Consider the following 22500-nt stretch of genomic DNA (forward strand, 5'->3'; position numbering starts at 1 on the left):
GTATTGAGTATAATTTCAAAATGTAATGTTTAAGATGAGAAAGATCAGTTTAAAGCAAATCAAGTCCCCTAGCATTAATTACAGATTAATTTCCCTTTATTACTATATGCACCATAACGTTTGCAAAATAAATAAAACTTCCATGCTTAGCAAAAGAAGTTCCTGTTTGAACAAAAAATGATAAAAATGACTGCTGTTGTTGTTGTGTCAGAATATCATATCAAAGTGCCAAGTTTAGATAAAACAAAAAAAAAAAAAAAAAAAAAAAAAAAAACCAACAAAAAAACAAACAAACAGTAAATGCAGTTTGTATATAATTTGGCTTCTTTTTATTATTATTATTTTGTTGTGCCCAACCCAGAGGTGCAATATTGTTTTAAACAAGATGACTGGAAAGAACTGAATATTATCTTTTATGCCTAACTTGGTGTCAGCTGACAAAGTATTTGCAGAGAAAATGGCAATGTTAAAGTTTACCACGGACACACACACACACACACACACACAGACAACTGAACACTGGGTTAAAACATAGACTCACTTTGTTTACACAAGTCGACGGGCGCCATAGCCGAATGGATAAAGCGTTGGACTTTCAATCTGAGGGTCCCGGGGTTCGAATCACGGTGACGGCGCCTGGTGGGTAAACGTGTGTAAACGCAAGCATAAGATCAAATACGCACGTTAAAGGTCCTGTAATCCATGTCAGCGTTCGGTGGGTTATGGAAACAAGAACATACCCAGCATGCACACCCCCGAAAGCGGAGTATGGCTGCCTATATGGCGGGGTAAAAACGGTCATACACGTAAAAAGCCCACTCGCGTATATACGAGTGAACGTGGGAGTTGAAGCCCACGAACGCAGAAGAAGAAGAAGAAGTGTTTACACAAGTGAGTCAAAAAGGGGGTTGGGGGGAAGGGAGTATGTGCGCATGCGAGATGAGGCGTGGGGTACTTGAGAAGAGGTGGTGGGGTGACTGTAGTGAGTAGTGGAAAACGAAGGACTGTACTAACAGTGAACGATAACATGAATTATAACAGTGAGTAAATCATCCATATAACAGTGAAAAGCATGCTTATCATAACAAAAACGTGATCAGTCACAGGTACATACCAACTGGACTTTGAATCAAACATTCAGAATTTTGTTTAAGTAATGAATAATTATTCAAAACATCTCCAATGGACATTAATATGTGTTTAGTGGTAACTAGCTGGTCGGCTAGTTTGTGAAAGAACAGTTGTCTTGTTTTTGGACACTGGGCAAGTATGTGGCAGACACTGATTTCTTTTCCGCACAGACACTGTATATTTTTGCAAAATTTAGTTCGAAGGGCATTCAAACGGAATCGATGAATTAAACTTATTACTCATCTTGACTGGGAGACAGATAAATCATTTAAGAAAGCCTTGGGGTTGCTTGCTGTAACTGTCTTCATACAGTGACGGTAATACTGGCAGTCTAAATCTTTTAGCCTATGTTTATATCGATCACTTTACACTTTTTCTATACACATAAAACACTCTTGTAAATCTAATGGAATCTTGAGGAGGATTGAGCCTTCGCTGTTTCGCGCTGCCTTTCTGGCAGCCTGATCTGCCCGCTCATTTGCAAAAATTCCACAGTGAGAAGACACCCAAATGAAAGTTACATTGATGCCTTTGATCGATAATTGATGTACAATGTGTTCTATTTCAATAATCATCTCAAGGAGTGATTTTTTTAATTTACAGATGTAAGTTCATTCAACGCTGATTTTGAATCTACGCAAAGTAGGATTTGACAATCCTTTTTATGAAAATCTAGAATGCAGATTAAAGCCATAAGTATGGCAACGAGCTCAGCAGAAAAGATAGAAAGATGTTTGTCCAGGTGGTACATTTTCTCACGGTTCAATTCCGGAATTACAAAAGCTGCTCCAGCTCTGCCATCATCAAGAACTGAACCATCTGTATAGAATTTGAGATAATTTCTATATTCGTTTTCTGTATGAGAGCATACGGGGCTCTTTAGTATAATCGGTGAATTTTTTTTTTTTTTTCTTTTTTTTGTTTTGCAGATCTGCCGTGTACAGTACTAGTCCATATCAAAGTTGGATTTTCTCAATTCCCAAGATGGTATGGTTGAGAACTGATGACGGTTGCGCGTGTATGTGTGTGAGTGTGTGTGTCGTGTGTGCGGTGTGTGTGTGTGTGTGTGTGTGTGTGTGTGTGTGTAGTAGTAGTAGTAGTCTTCAGTTTAACGTCTTCCACTTTAAGTGATATTAGTGTGTGTGTGTGTGTGTGTGTGAATGTGTGTCGTGTGTGCGGTGTGTTGGCAGATGACAGTTTGATCTGAAAAAAAGAAAAAAAAGAAAGATTCACCGATTATACTAAAGAGTTCCGTATGCGTGTGTGTGTGTGTGTGTGTGTGTGTGTGTGTGTGTGTGTGTGTGTGTGTGTGTGTAACGTTTCACATTGTGTGTTGCGGTTTCCCGGGAAAGAGGACTGACCACAAACCCGCGGAAACCAGCTGAGTATGCGTACCATGTTACGAACAACACCATGTTACGAACAACACCATGTTACGAACGAATGTATACCACACAGCCAACTGAAGGGCGTAATTCTCATAACCATAGTTGACTGAGACAATCTATACTGAAGCAGTGTATCCTTTTTCCGGAGGATGTTATTATCACAGAGACAATCATAAGCAGCCGACTAAAAGTTCAGAATAATGTTTTCCTTTTTTCAATGTCATCCCCCTTCATAATTAACCAAAATTTAGTCACGCCTTTGGGGAAAAAAAAAGTATAAAAAACACAGAGAGAGGTCATGAAGTAGAGAGAACGCGAGGGATTGAAAGCCTTTTTATGTCGTGTGCGTCAAATTAAAGCCCATTTCGCAACGGTCGCGAATAGTACTCAAGTCATTTCATGTCCTTTTCTCACGCCTTGAGCTCGACAATTTAAACTGTCTAGTTTTTATGCCTCTCAACGGACCTGAACGCGCTTCGTAACATTTGAGGGAAAAAGTTGTGTTTCTATGGAAACTCACGGACTGTATTTTTTTATTATTCTTTGTGATTTTTTTTTTTTCTTTTTTTTTAACACCGTGTCACCCGGCTTTGGCGATTCGAGACGACAGTTGGATTTGTCTGAATAAGACTGTAATTTGGTTAGTGAACGATGACGGTGGGTGAAAAATCGTGTTTTTGTGTGTGTTTTGTTGTATGTGTCATGTGTTCATGTTTGCACGTTTGCTTGTGTTTTTGTGTATGTCTTGACAAGGAGTAACTGGCAGGATAGTCACGAATTATCAAAAGAAAAGAAAAGAGAAAACGATTAAAACCAACCAAACGACACATGGTGACTCATATGGCCCAAACGAACGTAAACAGCTGCTGTGGGAATTGCATTCTGAAAGCGCTTTTTCCATTGGTTGGCTGGAGAGGTGAGAAACAGGAGGAGGAGGGAGGGAGCGACGGACACAGAGAGAGGGAGAGAGAGAGAGAGAGAGCGCGAGGGAGTGGAGGCCATTTGCGTGTGCGTCAAATTCAGCCCACTTCTCGCAACGTGCGCGTCACGTCTCAAGCTCACTTCATTCCCTTTTCCACGCCTTGAGCTCGACAAGTTTTGTAAATCTGTCTGTTTTTATGCCTTTCACGGGTCCTGAGCGCGCTTTCGGTGAACAGTGTGAGGGGGAAAAAGTTGTGTGTTTCTGTGGAAACTCACGGACTGTTTTTTTTTTTCTTTTCTTTTTGATTTTTTTTTTTTTTTTTTTTTTTTTAAACACAGTGTCATCCCGCGGCTTTGGCGGAGTTGTCGGCAGACGACAGTTTGCGATTTGACTGAAGTAGACTTTAAATTTGTGTTCAGTGGACGGAGGAGTGGAGTTGAAAACATCCTGTTTTTTGGTTTTTATTAATGTTCATGTGTTCATGTTTGCACAGTTTGCTTGTTTTTTTTAATTCTTGACAAGGAGTAACTGGCGAGGATACGCAAGCGAATTATCACACAGAACGTTTTTTGTTTCTGGCTCGGATCTTCGCAGGTTGAAACCTGTGACTGATTTCTGGGTGTTGTTTGCATCAGTACTATTTCCCAGTGAGGTGATCGATAATTATGGGAATTTCCGCCTTCATCTTGGTGACTGGGCTTCTGATTGTCATCGGTGAGTAATCTCCATAAAAGCTTAGTCTGTCGTTGACCATCTAAACGTTTAGTCGTGGTGATGATTCGTGATGGTGATTGTGTGTCACTTGTCAGTGTTGTATGATTGGTGGTGGTGATGGTGGTGAGTGTGTTGTTTGTAGTAGTATGAGCAGCAGTACTAGTTGGTCTTGCGATAATGGTTCCAGAATCGCGCGCCGCGCGCGCACTGATGTGTGTGTTCTTCAGTGTGTGTGCGTGTTTGTGTCAGTGAGTGTGTGTGTGTGTGTGTGTGTGTCCGTGCCAGTGTGTGTGTGTGGTGGGGAAGGTAGGCCGGGGCCTCAGTCTAAAAATAAAATGAATGTCACACGGTACTTGAAAAACTGAATATGTCGTAAGTGCTATATTTTCAGTACTGCCATTTTCCTCAGTCGGTCGACTAAGAACAAGACCGACGTGACGGGACATCTTTTACATTATAATGTTAATTCCCTTGTCTTTGCCTGCCTCAGTGTCTGTCCAGATGTCTTATTGATGTCATCAGTATTATTCCACACTGAAACACGCGTACACACGCGCTCTCTCAAGTCAGTTACACTGCACACAGCACACACGCCCAGCGAGTCAGAGAGAGAGAGAGAGAGAGAGAGATTCGGATTCGGAATGGTTTAATGTACTTTGGCCATAGGCACATATACACATCATGCATATCTCTTGCTCACTCATCATCCTGCCCTCCCCCATCCCCCTATCCTCACATCCCTCACCTCCTCTCATAGCTCATCCCATTTTATACTCCACACACTTATACATATTTACTGAAATACCAGCGGCAGTCCATACTGACAATTCCAGGTAGGCAAAATCTGGACATTTTTCAAATACAATTTCAAATCACACTGAGTCAATAACCAGCTTACCTATTATTTCATAGCATTATATTATATCAATTACAGAGGGAGAGAGAGAAGGGGGCGGGGTGGGGGTGGGGTGGTCGTGGGGGCGTTAATTTGCAAACAGGGAGAGCTCTATTCATTATTTTATTTCACAACTTTCGAAATAAACTACATTGGGCGACAAACTCAACACATGTGATAGCTTCCTCGTACTATAGTTCCTGCTTTTATTTCTGATGTTCATTAATTTTATTCTCTGTACTGGACACAGAGTATATACGTCTTCTCCAAGCCGTTTTCAAGTTCTTAGATGTGTGCGATGTATAGATACGTTTTTAAAATCAGTGCAGCAGCAGCAGCAGTAGTGGCAGCAGTAGTCGTAACAGCAACAGTAGTGGCAGCAGTAGTCGTAACAGCAGCAGTAGTGGCAGCAGTAGTCGTAACAGCAGCAGCAGCGGCAGCAGACGGAGTAGGGACTAAACAAACACTGCGAAGCGTTTTAGGTCCGTTCCAACTTTGTTTCATCACAGTGCCGCGGAAACCTACTTTACTTTTTCCTTCCGCTTGTACCGGTGGGCGTCGCGGGGAGATACAGTTGTCTGTCTGCAGCAAGGCGAGTGGCCTGGAGGAGGGACATCTCGTGGGCTCTGAGGGTGTCTGCCACTGAGTCGCCGCTCCAGCGCCGTCTTGGTCTTCCTCTGGCTCTCCAGCCAGAGTATTTGGTGTTGTATGCCCGAAGAGCTGGTTGGTTCAGAGGCATACGTGTGAGGTGTCCAAACCACTTGATCCTCTGTTGTTCTGTGTTGTAGTACTGGTTTTGTTCCTACCATGTCTCGTATCACCTCATTCCTGATCTTGTCTCTCCTGGTCTTGTTCACTGCTTTTCTCAAGCATTTCATTTCACATGTGACCAGTTTTCTCTCGAGGGCTTTTGTTAAGGACCATGTCTGGCACTGGTATGCGGAAACAGCTTGGTATAAATTGGTAAAAGTTTAGCTCCAGCCAATTTGCCAACGTTGGCTTTGTGTGTGTGTGTGTGTGTGTGTGTGTGTGTGTGTGTGTGTGTGTGTGTTATTCTCTCGTTAAACTTGTAAAAATGGTTGAAGAATACTTAATTCGCCCGGTGAAAGTATAACCGTGACTTTTACATCAGTTCACTGATGTGTTCTATTCCGTATTTATAACGCTTTGGGCTTTGGAAAAGCGATGTGCGAACGGTCGCTATCCTCATCCTTATCCTTATTATTTCTGTTATTCAGTATTCAGATTACAACCAAGCAAACGTGCCTCTGTTTGCTTCCGCTTTCAAGTCCCCGTCTTGCAGTCAGTCCAGATCCTAGACATGGGACAAAGAGAAGGGACTCTCCGTATTGTTGGCCGGGAAAATCTTGGCTCTGTCGATCGAGTGGTCAGGTCGTGTTTCCTTTAGGTACTCAGTTCAAGCTACTGTCCTTGGTTAAAAGCTTTCACAGAGTCTGTCATGCATGTCCATATGATTACACGAACATCTTTCCTGGCTCGCCCTCTTTCCCTGTCTGCCGTCTGTCTGTTTATCTGTCTGTCTCTCTGTCTCTCTCTCCCCGCTAACTCTCCGTGCTCTTTCTCTGCCTCAGTCTCTCTTCCCTTCTAGCTGACCCAGCACACACGCGCTAACACCGTATACGCGTACACTGACACAAATACACGCACTGACAGACACAGACACACGGCACACGCGCGCGCGCGCAGAAACAGGAGCACCAGCAACAGCAACGAAGTTAAGAACAAAATTAATACATGACTGTATGGGAAGACAGACAGACAGACATACAGACAGGGAAACGGTTTTTATCAATAGAAAAAGAATAGACACTCAATTATTGGTCTGTTTTCATCCAAAAGGCCACATAATGAAAATCTGTATGTTAGTCTAGGGAGTACAAGAAAAAAGAAAGGAAAAAAGTAAATTTATACATACCTACCGCATGGCATAAACAACGATGATATCTAACGAGAACAAAATAAAACAGAACGAACAAACATTTTCTAATGAGGGAAAAAAACAAATAAGCACATACAGCTTTTCATCCGGCCCTCATAAAAGGGAAAGTATACCAACAACAAACACGCAGTTACACATATACGAAACGCGTAAATTATATGGTAAATTTCAAAATATGTAAAAAAAAAAAAAATCAAACAACATAAGTTCTTATTGATATTACTCAGATCTGAGAGTGAGAAAGAAAGGAAGAAAGAAAGAGGCAGACAGACAGAGAGATAGACAGACGGTGGAGCGACCACGGACGTGTGGAGCGACTGACAAAGTTAAGAGGGCTGCGTGTGGAAAGAAAGGCGCATTGTTAAGTTGCGTTTAAAGACAAGACGGATGTATCAGAAGACAAAAGCTGAAGTGATTATCACAGATGACATAAATCTCTCTCTCTCTCTCTCTCTCTCTCTCTCTCTCACACACACACACACACACACACACACAGTGATACACACTGACTACTGACACATACACACACACATTCACGCACACTTACACACTTGACCACACACACACAAACACACACACACATCTTTAATATTCGAGGATAAAATACATTTTTCGCCAGTATTTATTTTTGTCCTCGGTATCGGTTCGCATGAAAACAGTTCAACACAATGTTCAGTCACACTGCCACGAAATAGACAGATGAATGATTCTTTTCTAAGCGCATTGTTAAAGTCTGAACAACTCAGAATTTGACGCAAGATACTCAGTTGTCCATAGTATTCTCACACACGCTTACGACGAAACATCTCCACAGGAGTATCGATGGCGACAGTTTGCCGCCGATGATAAGTATCTTTCTTGCTCGGCGTATTTATAGCACTTGATGTTTTGCTGCGTTTATGATGCTTGCTGCCAGCCTTGCTCTCATGTCTCTCTCACTGCTGCTCAACCTCTCACCCCCATGCCCCTCCTCCCTCCCTCCCTCCCTCACAGGAAGAGAAATCTCTCCTCAACACGCACTTACAAGGTGCAGGCCTTAACCATCAGCCTCAGCGCGGACGGAACAGTTTCAGAGTCCTGAATGAAATCTTGTTTGCGATTAATAAACATCAGTTCTGTCACACTTATCACACGCACACGCACGCGCACGCAGGCACCCCACACACACACACACACACCCCTCCCCCCACACGCACACACACACACACACACACACACACACTGACCATCCCGCACACATATCGTACGTTATGACGTCAACATGGGTGTTGGTCGTTCAGTATGGGTTGATGAGGGAAGGGAGGGGTTGAGGAGGAGGGGGTCACTGGATGTGTGTGGGCGAGCGCGCGCGCGCGCGCGTGTGTGTGTGTGTGTGTGTGGGAGGAGGGGGGTTGCTGGGGGGGGGGGGGGGATTTGATGGTGAGGGTAGATGATGAGAGTGGGTGGGTGGTGGGTGAGGGGCTTTGCTGCATCCAGTGTTGCAGTTAGTAGTCAGCGGTCATTTCGTTGAGCCCTCGGCGTCATTTCCGGTTCCTGTCTCCTGGTCTTTCCAGTGTGTGTGTGTGTGTGTGTGACAGAGAGAGAGAGAGAGAGAGAGAGAGAGAGAGAGGGGGAGGGAGGGAGAGAGAGAGAGAACTCAGAAATATTTTTTTGTAGAAGGCCTTCTGACCCATTACAGTGTTGCCGGAGCACGCACACACACACAGACACACACACACACACACGTGCGCACGCACGAGAGAGAGAGAGAGAGGCAATATATGAGCGCCGCGCGGTGCGCGTGCACGTGTCCAGTATGGGTGTGAGAGGCATGCATGCACAGTTCGATGCCAACACTGAGCCTTGGGCGTCGCCGTGGTTAACTGCCGATGACTGACGACGAGCTGACGGATGTGTCATCCCGCCCTGGGCCGTTAACTCGGACTCGCCTACTCTTGGTGATGCGGTGCTTACGCCGGTGGTTTGATTGGTCGGAAAACTGTTATCGTGAGGCTCGATCTTCAGTCACAAAGCCCAGGGTTTCCCTCTTCATTTTCTTTCCGCGTTTTGTCATTCTTTCCGGTTCGTCGTCTCTGTGAAATCGGGATGTAGGGTTCTTCCGCTCCCCCCCCCCCCCCCCCCCCCCAAACCTCACTCCTCCCCTATCTCTCTCTCCGCCTCCCTTCACCGCTACGCCCGATCCGATTCTCAACTTCCGGGCTTCTTTCTTTGTGTAAATGTGCGTGTGAATGTGTGTGCGCGCGCGCGTGTGTATGTGTGTGTGCGTGTGTCAGTGTGTGTGTGTGTGTGTGCGTGCGTGAATGTGGTGTGTGTGTGTGCGTGTGTGTGCGTGCGCGTGTGCGCGTGCGTGCGTGCGTGTATGCTCTTCCCTTTGTTTGGAGAGGCATTGTGTGTACACAGACATCCCTATTTTCGTGGATTCTCATTGTTCCCGCACTTCGTCTTTTCAACCGCTCCCTTTCCTTTGTAGCTTGCAGTTTTGAGCTTCTGTCAAGAACATATATTTTCTTTCGATTCGCTTATCTCTGTTTTTGTTCTTTTCCCTCCCCCCCCCCCCCCTTTTTTTTTTTTTTTTTTTTTGTCACGAAGCGAGCAGAGTCTGAACGCAGTCGCTCCAAAATACACAGCAAACGATTTGAGCCTCAGAGAATTTCGCACACAATTGCTGAGTTATTGCGTTTTCACGAAACATCTGTTGTCATGCTGATGCTGTTTAGCACGAAATTCATTGGATTATTATAAATCATGCCATTTTGTTTGCCTCTTTCTATCCAGTATCGTTTTTTTTCTTTCTCTGGTCACTTTTTGTTTTAGCGACTCAAGTTAACTTTTTATGAAGTCCATTCAAGTAATTTTCCTTATTCGAGCTTCTGTCTATTTTCAAAACACCCGTGTTTGATTCCACCCTCATGTCTTGTTTCCACTAACACTCTTTTTCTTATTTCTTTCTTTCTTTCTTTATTTGTTCATTCATTTATTCATCTATTCATTCATTTGTTTGTTTGTTTATTTATCTACTCAGTTATCTATCAGTCTATTTATCTACTTATTTATCTATTTCCAAATGATAACATTGAAATGTGAACAATTATTACTTTTACTAAGTATGTGTGACTGAACTAAACAGAATAGAGTTCCGCGGCCATCTTGGATCTTGCGCATCCAACTTTTTACTCGAAATCGTGACGGCAAAGCCAAATGTGATCGACACAGGCAAAACTGAAAAGCAAGCACGTGTTTTCCTCCATGATTTCTTCAGTTTTAGCATCCATATTTACAACCAATCCGTACAATGAAGTGCCATCGTATGCACAGGAAATATAATCAAATAAAGCAAAAAAATCAAAAAGAGAAGCCTGCTGTTTAGCACGTTCTGCCTCTCTCGATCGTCTTTGCTATTCGCGGTTTTGGAGAGTCGATAAATTTCGAAAGCACAGAACATATGACGTGCCTCTAAGTCATCTAAACACGGAACTCTTCAGCGGTCTATTCGGAGTATTCCGTCATTCACAGCCACAGTCACAGATACCACACACACACACACACACACACACACACAGAACTGCAGGAACAACACCACAAAATCATGGCAGACAAGACCAAGAGCGAGAAGTTGTTCCTTTACCATTTGGCTCGGGTATTATACACGCCGTTGATCTGGAACTGAGGTGAAGAGCGGTCGTCAGTCAGCAAGAGATAGGACAGCTTCCATCTGGTGAGAGCAGGGGAGATACAAAACTGGGCCAGCGGACAAGGGAAGAGAAATGGAGGCAGCCTCAGGATTAATGTCAGGAACCTGCGGAAATATCAAGGCTGACGTAACACGTGTGTGTGACGTTTTTAGCACATGTGTTTTTTTGTCCCCCCTCCCCCCCCCCTCCCCCGCTTTTTCTTCTTTTCTTTCTTTTTTTCCCTTTCTGTTTTTTCCCCGGTTACACTGTTTTGTACATTTTATGAACGATGATGGAACAGCGCGCGTGTGTGTATGTGTATGGGGGTAGGTGGATCGAGGTGGGGGTGGAGAGGGAGAAGGTGGTGGGGGAGGGGGCGTGTGGGGGATGGGAGGGGGGGTGCGGAGGGGGGGAGAGAAAGAATGTTGGGATGTGGTGAGGGGGATGACTGGGCGAGTGAAACTGAGGTGGTGTGTTGGGTGGGGTGGGGGTGGTGGCTGAAATGTGGGGAGTGAGAGGGAGAGCCGGAGAGAGGAGAAAGTGTATGGGTGGTGGGTGGCTGGGCGTGCGTGTGCGTGCGTGCGTGCGTGCGTGCGTGTGTGTGTGTGTGTGTGTGTGTGTGTGTGTTTAATATTTCTTTGCGGTGATCATTGTGGCTTTGTTGTTCAGTTTTAATCCCCTATATCTCGATATTTTCAAGAGGAAAAACTGAAATCATCGAGGTTTTTACGCACACACACAAACACACACACACACACAGGGACGGAAAATAATGACAACCCCCTTCGATGACGTCAGTTTACCGCTGACGTATCATTCCTGAACTCGCTGTTACGACAGTAGGCGTACGTGTTATTTAGGCCAGTGTGTGAAGAACGTGTATGGCTGGAAGGGACCGGGGCACATCATTAATTAATCATACTGACACTGAGAGGAGGCGAGGGTTGTTACATCCAGTACCCCCCATCCCCGCCTCACTCTCTCTCTCTCTCTCTGCCTTCAACCCATCGTCACAATCCTTGTTGTGTGGATCTTGGACTGGAGGCCAAACTTTGTCATTGTCAGTGACTCCCTCCCCCCCTCTCTCATCCCGCAATCCCCGTGGCCGCTAGACCGTGCACGCGCGCATGCATAAATACTATACGCACGTGCAGGAGGCTGGGGGTTGTCTCAGTCTTTGTTTTCAGGACATTTTCCACGAAGATCGAGCGTTTTGCTGTCACGGTGGTCAGTTGTAACATACCGTGTTTTTTTTTCGGAAAAGTTCCTGTGTGAATGAACATGTGTGTGTGAAACCCGCAGATTCTAAACCGTTAGTATGCAGGTAATTTTACTTCATGAATAACTGGGGAGAGAGAGAGAGAGAGAGAGAGAGAGAGAGAGTGTGTGTGTGTGGGGGGGGGGGGGGTAGAAAAGAAGAAGGGGTGAGGAGGAGGAGGAGCACGGGAGAGAGAGAGAGGAGAAGAAGAGGTCAAAGAGAGAAAGACTGACAGAGAGAGGGGGAGAGAGAGAGAGAGAGTTTGTGGCATTCATGTGTATGATAGATGAAAATGGCGTTTTAATTAAAACGTGGTTTGTTTCAGCTGAAACGAACCTCCCACTCCTCCCCCAAAAGCGGTAAACACCAAAAACCTTCATAACCGAACAGCTTGTTGACAGTTTCATTTTCACAGGTACTGTTTTCCTCCAGTTAGTTCCCATTGCCGACAGCCACTTTTCTCAGCCTCCAATTATCTATGACGTCCTCATGAGAGAGAGAGAGAGAGAGAGAGAGAGAGAGAGTTTGTGTGCGTGCGTAATATTTGATGTTCCACTCTACTTCTTCTTCTTTTTCTTTTTTTTTTTAATAAATGGATATGGACTTTGAAATATTATCTTCGCATCGTTTGCATTGCCATTATTTGAAAGAAAAAGACAGGATTAGACGGATCGAGGAAGGCGGGTTTTGAAAGGACGAAGGACACTTACAATCGCTGAATGGACGATCAGTACGAAATGATCTCCGGCACTCACCAACTCAGTCCTCTTTCAAAAGTAAACTGAAAACCCACCTGTTCAAAATGGCCTTGGGATGTGACAAAACATAGTTCTTTGTCTCTTCCCACCCTCTGCACTTCCCTTTTGTCCCCCCGCCATTGGTAGTATTCCTGTGGTGTGTGCGCTTGTGGGTTGGTGCTTGAGCGCGTGTGTATGTTGCGCCATATAAGTACACTTTATTATTAAAACCAGGTAAGGTATAAGAGACGCCGTGGCAAAAAGTACAAATCGTTTTCAGATTCAGGATATGTCCTCTGAAAAGGAAATTATTATGAATCCATAGCTTAGTATTATTCGTGTGTTTCTTGTTCGTATTTCTTAGAGTGTGCTTACCCTTGTAACTCTACACTTCTGTTGTATGTGTCCTTGTAGGAACAAGATGCACGTGCAAAGACTTGTATTACAATAGCTGGTGTTGGGGTTCAGTTCAACATGGAAACAACCAGTTTATGTCCAGCGTGGTAACTTCACAAGATGTGCTCAGGGCATCGAGAAAAAAGGAAGATTTCCAGAATGGCTTGGTCATTTCGTTTACTCCATGGATGTGTTGGGGAACCTAGCGATGGCCTAGAGTTAACGCGTCCGCCTAGGAAGCGAGAGAATCTGAGCGCGCTGGTTCAGTCGAATCACGGGCTCAGCCGCCGATATTTTCTCCCTCTCCTCTAGACCTTGAGTGGTGGTCTGGACGCTAGTCATTCGGATGAGACGATAAACCGAGGTCCCGTGTGCAGCATGCACTTAGCGCACGTAAAAGAACCCACGGCAACAAAAGGGTTGTTTCTGGCAAAGTTCTGTAGAAAAATCCACTTCGATAGGCAAAACAAATAAAACTGCACACAGGGGGGGAAAAAAAAGAAAAAGAAAAAAGGGGGTGGCGCTGTAGTCTAGCGACGCGCTCTCCCTGGGGAGAGCAGCCCGAATTTCACACAGATAAATCTGTTGTGATAAAAAGAAATACAAACAAACCAACAAACAAATGCTTACTCCTATTGTCCCCGATCTCAGTCGGCCTGTTGGCGGGTTGACTGTGTGTTGATAGACTCCAGTGAAGACAAACGGATCCTGTCAGTGAACCGGTGTAGCAGCCTATTCACACACCCGTTGTAGTTTTGTTGTGTTTTTTTACCCCGGGGGTAAAATCTGACTTCACTAGATAGAACGATGTAATTTACCCCCCACACATCCCCTCGTAACGGATACGGGGTCACCTTGGCGTAAAATGATCCCCGGGGGTAACTTTGGCCCAGTTAGAATGATACAGTCTATTAAAGTTACAGTACAACTCGCCCACTTTCTGCCATTGTGTAATAGAGGGGGGTAGGGGTTCGGTGAAGGCTAGCTCAGAACGACCCCTGCCTTCAACAGCTGAGTTGTCAAAGCGTTGGACTTTCAATCTTAGGGTCCTGGGTTCTAATCTCGGTAGAGGTGCCTGGTGGGTAAAGGGTGGAGATTTTTCCGATCTCCTAGGTCAGCATAATTCGTTATGTGCAGACCTGGTAGTGCCTGAACTCCCTTCGTGTGTATACGCAAGCAGAAGATCAAATACGCACGCGAAAGTTCCTGTCATCCATGTCAGCGTTCGGTGGGTTATGGGAACAAGAATAATTATACCCAGCATGCACGAAAACGGAGTATGGCTGACTACATGGCTGGGTAAATTAACAAAACGGTCATACACATAAAATGTTACATGTCTGAGTGTGTATGCGTGCGTGACTTTAACCCGACTGGATGACACAGGAAAAGAATGATGAGCGCCCAATGGCGGCCGTCAGTCAGCTCTACCCAGGTACGCAGCCTGTTGTGAAAATTACCCCGTGTTAGTAAAGCGCTCACAAGGCCTGACTAAGCGCGTTGGGTTACGCTGCTGGTCAGGCATCTGCTTGGCAGATGTGGTGTAGGTATGTGGATTTGTTCGAACGCAGTGACGCCTCCTTGAGCTACTGAAACTGAATCTGAGTAAAGCGCTCAGAGCTTGGACTGCGACCGAGGATAGGGGCTATATAAGTGCCCATATCATTCATCATCCATTCATCATTTTACAGTAGCTTGCTTAATTAAACCTTTATAAAGGGTGTGATTTTCTACGAGGGTCCCTCTTGATTACCTACAAATGACACCGAGGGCCATTTTCGAGACTAGTCCAGAATGACCCTGGGGAAAAGTCAGCAGGGGGAGGGAGGAGTAGGATTAATTCTGTCGTTAAGTTGTCCAAACATCAGCTGCGTGTGTTGACAGATGGGGGGTGGGGGGGGGGGGGGGGAATAAAAAGAACAAAAGAAAAAAAAAAAGGAAAAAAAAGAGAGATTATTTTCGTGTTGTTTTTTTTTTTCTCCAAGTCTTGTGACTGACATTCCTAACTTGATTTGAGGTTGAATGCCACGTGACGTGCACGTTAAAGTTAAAAGGTTTAAATGTCCCGTAGACTTTTGCGGGGTCGGGAAGAGGTAGTGGGGGGAAGAGGGTCGGTTTGGATTGTGATTGAGGAGAAGGAGAGGGAGGAGTTGTGTGTGTGTTGGGGGGGTGGGGGTGGGGGTGGGGTGAATCTCGCACAGACAAATTTGTCAATGCAGTACAGTACAGTACAGTACAACGGACAAATTTGTCTATGCAATACATTACAGTACAGTACAGTACAATAGTACAATACAATTCAACACAACGGACAAATTTGTCTATGCAATACAGTACGGTACAGTACAATACAATACAATACAATACAACATAACGGACAAATTTGTCTATGCAATACAGTGTAGTACAGTACAAAACAAAACAATACAATACAACACAACATAACGGACAAACTTGTCTATACAATACAATACAATACAATACAACACAACGGACAAATTTGTCTATGCAATACATTACAGAACAGTACGGTACAGTACAATACAATATAATACAATACAGTACAGTACAATACAATACAATACAATACAATACAATACAATACAATACAATCATTGCTTTTCCACGTTCTTTCTTTCATCATTTCTTTTTCCCTCAGGTCAGTGCACAGAAGAAGAAAAAAGTGTCTGACGTCATTCTGTCTTGACGTGTTTATAACTCCACGGTGAATCGAGGCTTGTGTTTCTTGGCGCCATTTCTGTGATTTAAATCATGACAGAACTGGAAACGCTATTCCTTCAAGAAAATTAAACAGAGTACTTCGTATATACTCCGGGCACGTTATCGCTGAATAACCGTTGAAGTTGGCACAGGGCATAGTAACTGTTGTTGTTTTGGTTATCGTTTTCTGAGCAAAGCGAGTTTTGTTGTTTTGTTACATTAAATCGTCCGCGAAGAAAGCCCATTGTGCGTTTTTTTTGTTTTTGTTATTTTTGTTTTGATTTTAAGTTAAGGAAGGAGTGTAGTGGGTGGCTGGGATCATTGCAGATTGTGTGTGTGTGTGTGTGTGTGTGTGTGTGTTTGACTTAGTTTCTTAAAGGAAGGAGTGTCTTGGGTGATTGGGACGTTTGCGGATGTGATGAGTAAAGCGAAGTTTTGTTGTTTTGTTACAGTTAATCGTCTGTGAAGAAAGCCAATTGTGCGGGTTTTTTTTTTGTGTGTGTGTGTGTGTGTGTGTGTGTGTGTGTGTGTTTTTGAGGAAGGAGTGTTGTGGGTGGCTGTGACCTTTGCGGATGTGATGATCCAGTATACGAAATGTTACTTAACCACCACCACCCACTTACCCCCTCCACCCCCCATGTCCCCCCCCCCCGAACCCCCCACCCCCTCCCCCAAAGGGTTTTATCGTATATATATTGGAGGGAGGGAGGCGGAGTGTTGGCGGCGGAGAGATACAGATAGGGAGGGGAGGGGGGGCACACCCCCCCCCCCTCCACACACACACACACACACAGAGCAGAAAAAAAAGAAGATAAGTAGTATACTTCAGATACCCCCGCACCCTCCTCCTGCCGCTGTCACCCATCACCCTCCTCTCCCAGCCTGTCTCTGCGGTTCTGTCTCCGTCTGCCTCTGCCTTAACCTCTGTGCATAAGCTTCTCTCTCTCTCTGTCTCTGTCTCTGTCTCTCTCTCTCTCTCTCTGTGTGTGTGTGTGTGTGTGTGTGTGTGTGTGTGTGTGAGAAGGGGTGGTTTACTTTTGTTGCAATAGCTGTGTTCGTTCATACATGCCTGTGCGCATGCATGTGTGTATGTGGGCCGAAGGAACATCAATCGCCCAAACCTACACACTGTTTTTGTGTGGCTGTTGTCCAAGGAATGGCGCCTTTTTGCAATTGCATCAATACAGACAGTGCATTCAAACGACGTTTCAAACACTCCATTCAAAATACTTTAAATAAGAATAACAGTGAAAGTAAAACCGTGCTGAAGGCTGAAGATGATTAAGGACTGGGTTAGAATAGAGACAGGTACGTTGAAAGAAAAGATAATTAAAAAATAAAAATAAAAAGTTAACAGGGACGACCTGTCGTTGTTATTCGCCGTCCAAAGACACGTCGACAAACATTTTATCGTTATCTGAAAGAGGTGAAGAAATGTGGTTAGCGGACAGAGTTCAAAAACAAACACAAGTGATATACACGGAAGTTGTGGGAACAAAGAAGAAAGAAAGAAAAATAAAAACGAAAGAAGGAAGGAAAAGGAAGACAGACAATCCGTCAGGCAGGTGGAAAGACTTACAGGAAAGTGATGAAAAAACACGTGCATTCATCACACGGATTGTTACGTAACATGGGGTCGGTGTGTGGGGACATGAATGATACCATACCTTTCAACGACAGTTTATGGAAGGACTACGGGAGACAAAAGGTGAGGAAGTTGTGGAGGGGGAGATGTGGGGAGGGGGGTGGGAACACTGGACTGTCATAATACCTTTGGTGCTCATTCGTTCCGTGTGGCCTGGCACTGGTTTCGATTTGTCGATTGTTAGACTTGTTGGTTCTGGCATGGATCGTTCGTCCGTTTTCTCTGTCTCTGTTTGTCTGTTCGTCTCTGTCCCCCCCCCCCCCTCTCTCTCTCGCTGGGATAAAAACGAAGCTGATTACTACAATACAGATTAAAAACACTCTGGCAAGGTACCATGCCAGTGCTTTGACCACCTCACACAACTTCCTTTTCGCAGTCAATGCACAACTCTGAAACGGCAAAGAACCGGTCGGAAAGTACAAAATAATGTTTAAAGAACAATGATAGGCAGACGCATATTTTTGGGACAGAATCTCCTCTTTCAAGGTAACAAAGAGACAAAGAGAACTCTGAGATGAATTTGACCGTGCACTTTTTTTTCTGTTTTTCTTTTTCTTATTTTTTTCTGGGGGATATTTATTCCCTTTTTGTTTTTAAACTGGTTTACCTGGAGACTGGATGTTGGTGACTCATGCCACTACTACAACAGTTTCAGGTTCAACCTCTGCAAAGAAATAAAATACCGGTAAAAAAAAAAAACACCTACAAAAAACAACAGCAACAAAAACACACCCACCCAAATCACCTGTCGATGTCTGACAAAACGGACTGTGTGCGAGGACAACGCAAACACAGCGGCACCATTGTTCCCTTTGTCACCCCCACCCCCCACCCGGGCCCCATCGTACCCAGGTTACCGGCCAGAATACAGAATACATAACACAGATTCCAAGCCCCGTGGCTTCACTCAACGACGGGCATGGGTCAAGAACTGAAAGTGTCTTTGTTTCCGAGCCAATAAAAAGACGAGGCCAGACTCATTGTTGGCGCGCGCACGAAAACACACACACACACACACACACACACACACACACACACACACACGTCCATTTTTGAAACGGTAACATCCTCAAAGCCATGACGAGGTATAAATACATGCGTGGCGCGTGCAGGGAATTCCAAAGCCGCGTGTTTTTATTGATTGGAAGCAAGTTAAACGCCGTGATGATTCATGTGTGTGTGTGTGTGTGTGTGACAAACATAGCCTTGAGTGGACCCGATGTTGTAAAATCAAGAAATGCTTCTTTTCATAGACGCACACACACACACACACACACACACACACACACACACACACACACATGTATATAAACACAAGCGGGCTGTCCAGTTTTGAAACGGTAACATCCTCAAAGCATGGTGCGTGCAGGGAATTCCAAAACCGCGTGTTTTTATTTATTGGAAACAAGTTAAACGCCTTGATTATTCTCGTGTGTGTGTGTGTGTGTGTGTGTGTGTGTGTGTGTGTGTGTGTGTGTGTGTGTGTGTGTGTGCGTGTGTGTGTGTGACAAACATAGCCTTGAATGGACCCGATGTTGTAAAATCAAGAAATGCTTGTTTTCATACACACACACACACACACACACACACACACACACACACACACACACACACACACACACACACACACACACAAAGACATGAATCATCACGGCTTTTAACTTGCTTTTTTTTTTTTTTTTCTCAAGTGCTCAGTCCATTAGATAATTCGACAGAATCGCCAGATCTGCGAGGTGTAGGCTTGTAGTTTGTATTGTGGTATGTTTGGAATTAATATCCAAAACAAACAAACAAAAGAACAAGACAGAGACAGAGAGAGGGGGGGGGGACAGGGAGAGAGAGAGAGAGAGAGAGAGAGAGAGAGAGAGAGAGAACTTTGTAAACCTAATTTGCATGCAGACACGGTCAGGTAAAGACACTTGTATTCCGAAGCTCCTCGCTCCACCCAGATGTGTGAATGGGAACCTGACCAGTCAGGGAAAGGTGAAACGGTGGGAGGTGGGGATTTAGGGAAGAGTAAAACGATGGGAGGTGGGGATTCAGGGAAGAGTGGGGATTCAGGGAAGAGTAAAACGGTGGGGGATGGGGATTTAGGGAAGAGTAAAACGGTGGGGGAAGAGTAGAACGGTTGGAGGTGGGAATTTAGGGAAGAGAAAAACGGTGGGAGGAGGGAATTTAGGGAAAAGTAAAACGGTTGGAGGTGGGGATTTAGGGAAAAGTAAAACGGTTGGAGGTGGGGATTTAGGGAAAAGTAAAACGGTGGGAGGAGGGAATTTAGGGAAAAGTAAAACGGTTGGAGGTGGGGATTTAGGGAAAAGTAAAAACGGTTGGAGGTGGGGATTTAGGGAAAAGTAAAACGGTTGGAGGTGGGGATTTAGGGAAAAGTAAAACGGTTGGAGGAGGGAATTTAGGGAAAAGTAAAACGGTGGGAGGTAGGGATTAAGGGAAAACTAAAACGGCAGGATGAGTGAATTTACTCCCCGCCTTCCAAAGCCGAGCCCCGGACTCAGCAGATATGGATTCACTGCGGCGATGGCCGTAAGAAGCTATGGGACCATTATCCAGGTGGTGTTTCCGAGAGATCTGTATATATCATATGTGTATAATATGTATACGTATGTGACCAGACTGCCTCAAAGTCCCCTCGGGCAAGTCTCCACACAGCCTTGTGGATGACAGATGTGACAATAGGCGAGAGGAGGAAGGTGAAGGTCAGGTCGGGTCAGGTCTGCTGACTTTCAGGTTCTCTCTTGACTGACATAAATATGTCATGTGCGCTATTTTTGTGTTCTTTGCTTTGTGTGTGTGTGTGTTTGTTTTTTTTTCCCCTTTTCTTTTCTTTCTTTCTTTCTTTTTTTTTTTTTTTTCCTTCATAGGGTTTCTTTAAGAGGGTGTCTTGTTTTGGGGGAAGGGAGCAGAAGGTTCGCGCACACACACAAATACACGCACGCGCGAGCGTATGTGCGAGTGTATGTGCGAGTGTATGTGCGAGCATGTGTGCGTGTGTGTGTGTGTGTGTGTGTGTGTGTGTGTGTGTGTGTGCGTGCGTGACAATATCGCAGTAACACTTTGTTAATATATTTAATAATCTCTTTTGTTTTAACATTGTCCATCACACCAGCCAAGTTTTCCGTCGTGCGAAATCTGTGTTGTGTTTCACGATGACATAAGTCTGCTGTCTCAAGCGATGAGTAACACTCTCTCCCTCTCTCAAACCCTCCCCCATCTCCCTCCCCCTCTCTCCTCCTCCCTCCCCTCACTTCCTATCACCCCCCGACCCCACCTCCATCTCTCTCCCCGTGTCACAAAGTTGTGAAGAGAAAGGTCAGTCGTGGACGGCCAAGGTGGAACAGCTCAGGTAATTTCCAGGTCTTGACATTGAGGCCAAGATTTTAGTTCATCACTTTGTCTCCGGCTTTGGGTTAATTCCTTTGTCAGTGGCTTTTGGTTCAATACTTTGTGGTGTTCGGTTAATTCCTTTGTGGTGAATGGTACAGCACTTTGTGTTTTTGGTTCATTCCTTTGTGGCGTTTTGTTCATTCCTTTGTCTGTGGTTCTAGGTTCATCCCTTTGTGGCATGTGGTTCATTCCATTGTGGCATTATGTTAATTCCTTTGTGACTTTTGGTTCAGTCCTTTGTCTGCGGCTTTATGTTCATTCCTTTGTGGTTTTCTGTTCATTCCTTCGTCCGTGGCGTTCTGTTAATTCCTTTGTCTATGGCTTTAGGTTCATTCCTTTGTGGCTTTTGGTTCAGTCCTTTGTCTGTGACTTTAAGTTCATTCCTTTGTGGCTGTCCAGTCTTTTGTGTGTGGCTTTAGTTCATTCCTTTGTGTGTGGCTTTAGGTTAATTCCTATGTCTGTGGCGTTTGGTTCAGTCCTTTGTCTGTGGCTTTAGGTTCATTCCTTTGTGGCTTTTGGTTCTATCATTTGTCTGTGGCTTTAGGTTCATTCCTTTGTGGCTTTTGGTTCTATCATTTGTGTGTGGCTTTAGGTTCATTCCTTTGTGTTTTTTGGTTCATAGCCTTTGTCTGTGGCTTTATGTTCATTCCTTTGTGTGTGGCTTTTGGTTCTATCATTTGTGTGTGGCTTTAGGTTCATTCCTTTGTGGCTTTTGGTTCTATCATTTGTGGCTTGAAGTCAATTATTTTGTGGCTTTTGGTTCAATCCCTTGACTATATGGCTTTAGGGTAATTCCTTTGTGGCTTTTGGTTCATACCTTTGTCTGTGGCTTTAGGTTCATTCCTTTGTGTGTGGCTTTAGGTTCATTCCTATGTCTATGGCGTTTAGTTCAATCCTTTGTCTGTGGCTTTATGTTCATTCCTTTGTGTGTGGCTTTTGGTTCAATGCTTTGTGGCGTTCAGTTCATTCCTTTATGTGTGGCTTTTAGTTCAATTCTTTGTATGTGGCTTTAGGTTCATTCCTTTTTGTGTGGCTTTAGGTTCATTCCTTTGTCTGTGGCTTTAGGTTCATTCCTCTTTGTGTGGCTTTAGGTTCATTCCTTTGTCTGTGGCTTTAGGTTCATTCTGATATCTGTGGCTTTGGGTTCAATGGTTTGTGGCGTTCGGTTAATTCCTTTGTCTGCTGTAACTGGTCCAGCACTTTGACTGTGGTGATTTGTTCATTCCTTAGTAGCTTGAGGTTTTAATTCTTTTGTGGCGTTTAGTCCATTCCTTTGTCTGTGGTGACTGGTCTAGCCTTTTGTCTGTAATTTTAGGTTCATTCCGTTGTGGTCTTTGGTTCATTTCTTTGTGGCTTTTGGTTCATTCCTTTGTGGCTGCTTCCCTTGTCCACCACAAAACAAGTGTTATCTGGAGACGGCAATGCCAGGCAAGGCCTAGCTCTGTCCCTCACTACAACCCTGTTACTATCTCTGTTTCAACCCCCTTTCTCTGTCTATCTCTGTCTCTGTCTCTCTCTGTCTGTCTCTGTCTGTGAGGATGAGGTGGTGTGGGGGGTTATGTATGTGCACGCGCTTGCTTGCGTGCGTGCGTGCGTGCGTGCGTGCGTGTGTGTGTGTGTGTGTGTGTGTGTGTGTGTGTGTGTGTGTGTCCCTGTTCCCCCA

At 44.7% G+C, this 22500-nt stretch overlaps 1 protein-coding gene across 1 annotated transcript in view; it reads left to right on the plus strand.

The window, feature by feature from the left end:
* Positions 1–3590: 3590 nt before the first annotated feature.
* Positions 3591–22500, plus strand: part of LOC143295464 (adhesion G protein-coupled receptor L4-like) — a 79246-nt gene continuing 60336 nt past the window's right edge. Inside the window, exon 1 of the mRNA XM_076607180.1 lies at positions 3591–4155. Coding sequence (XP_076463295.1) covers positions 4107–4155 — 49 coding nt within the window. The 5' untranslated portion in view covers positions 3591–4106. The remainder of the gene's footprint in view (positions 4156–22500) is intronic.

This window comes from Babylonia areolata, chromosome 20 (genome assembly GCF_041734735.1).
Source record: "Babylonia areolata isolate BAREFJ2019XMU chromosome 20, ASM4173473v1, whole genome shotgun sequence".
In the NCBI taxonomy this organism is placed as follows: Eukaryota; Metazoa; Mollusca; class Gastropoda; order Neogastropoda; family Buccinidae; genus Babylonia; species Babylonia areolata.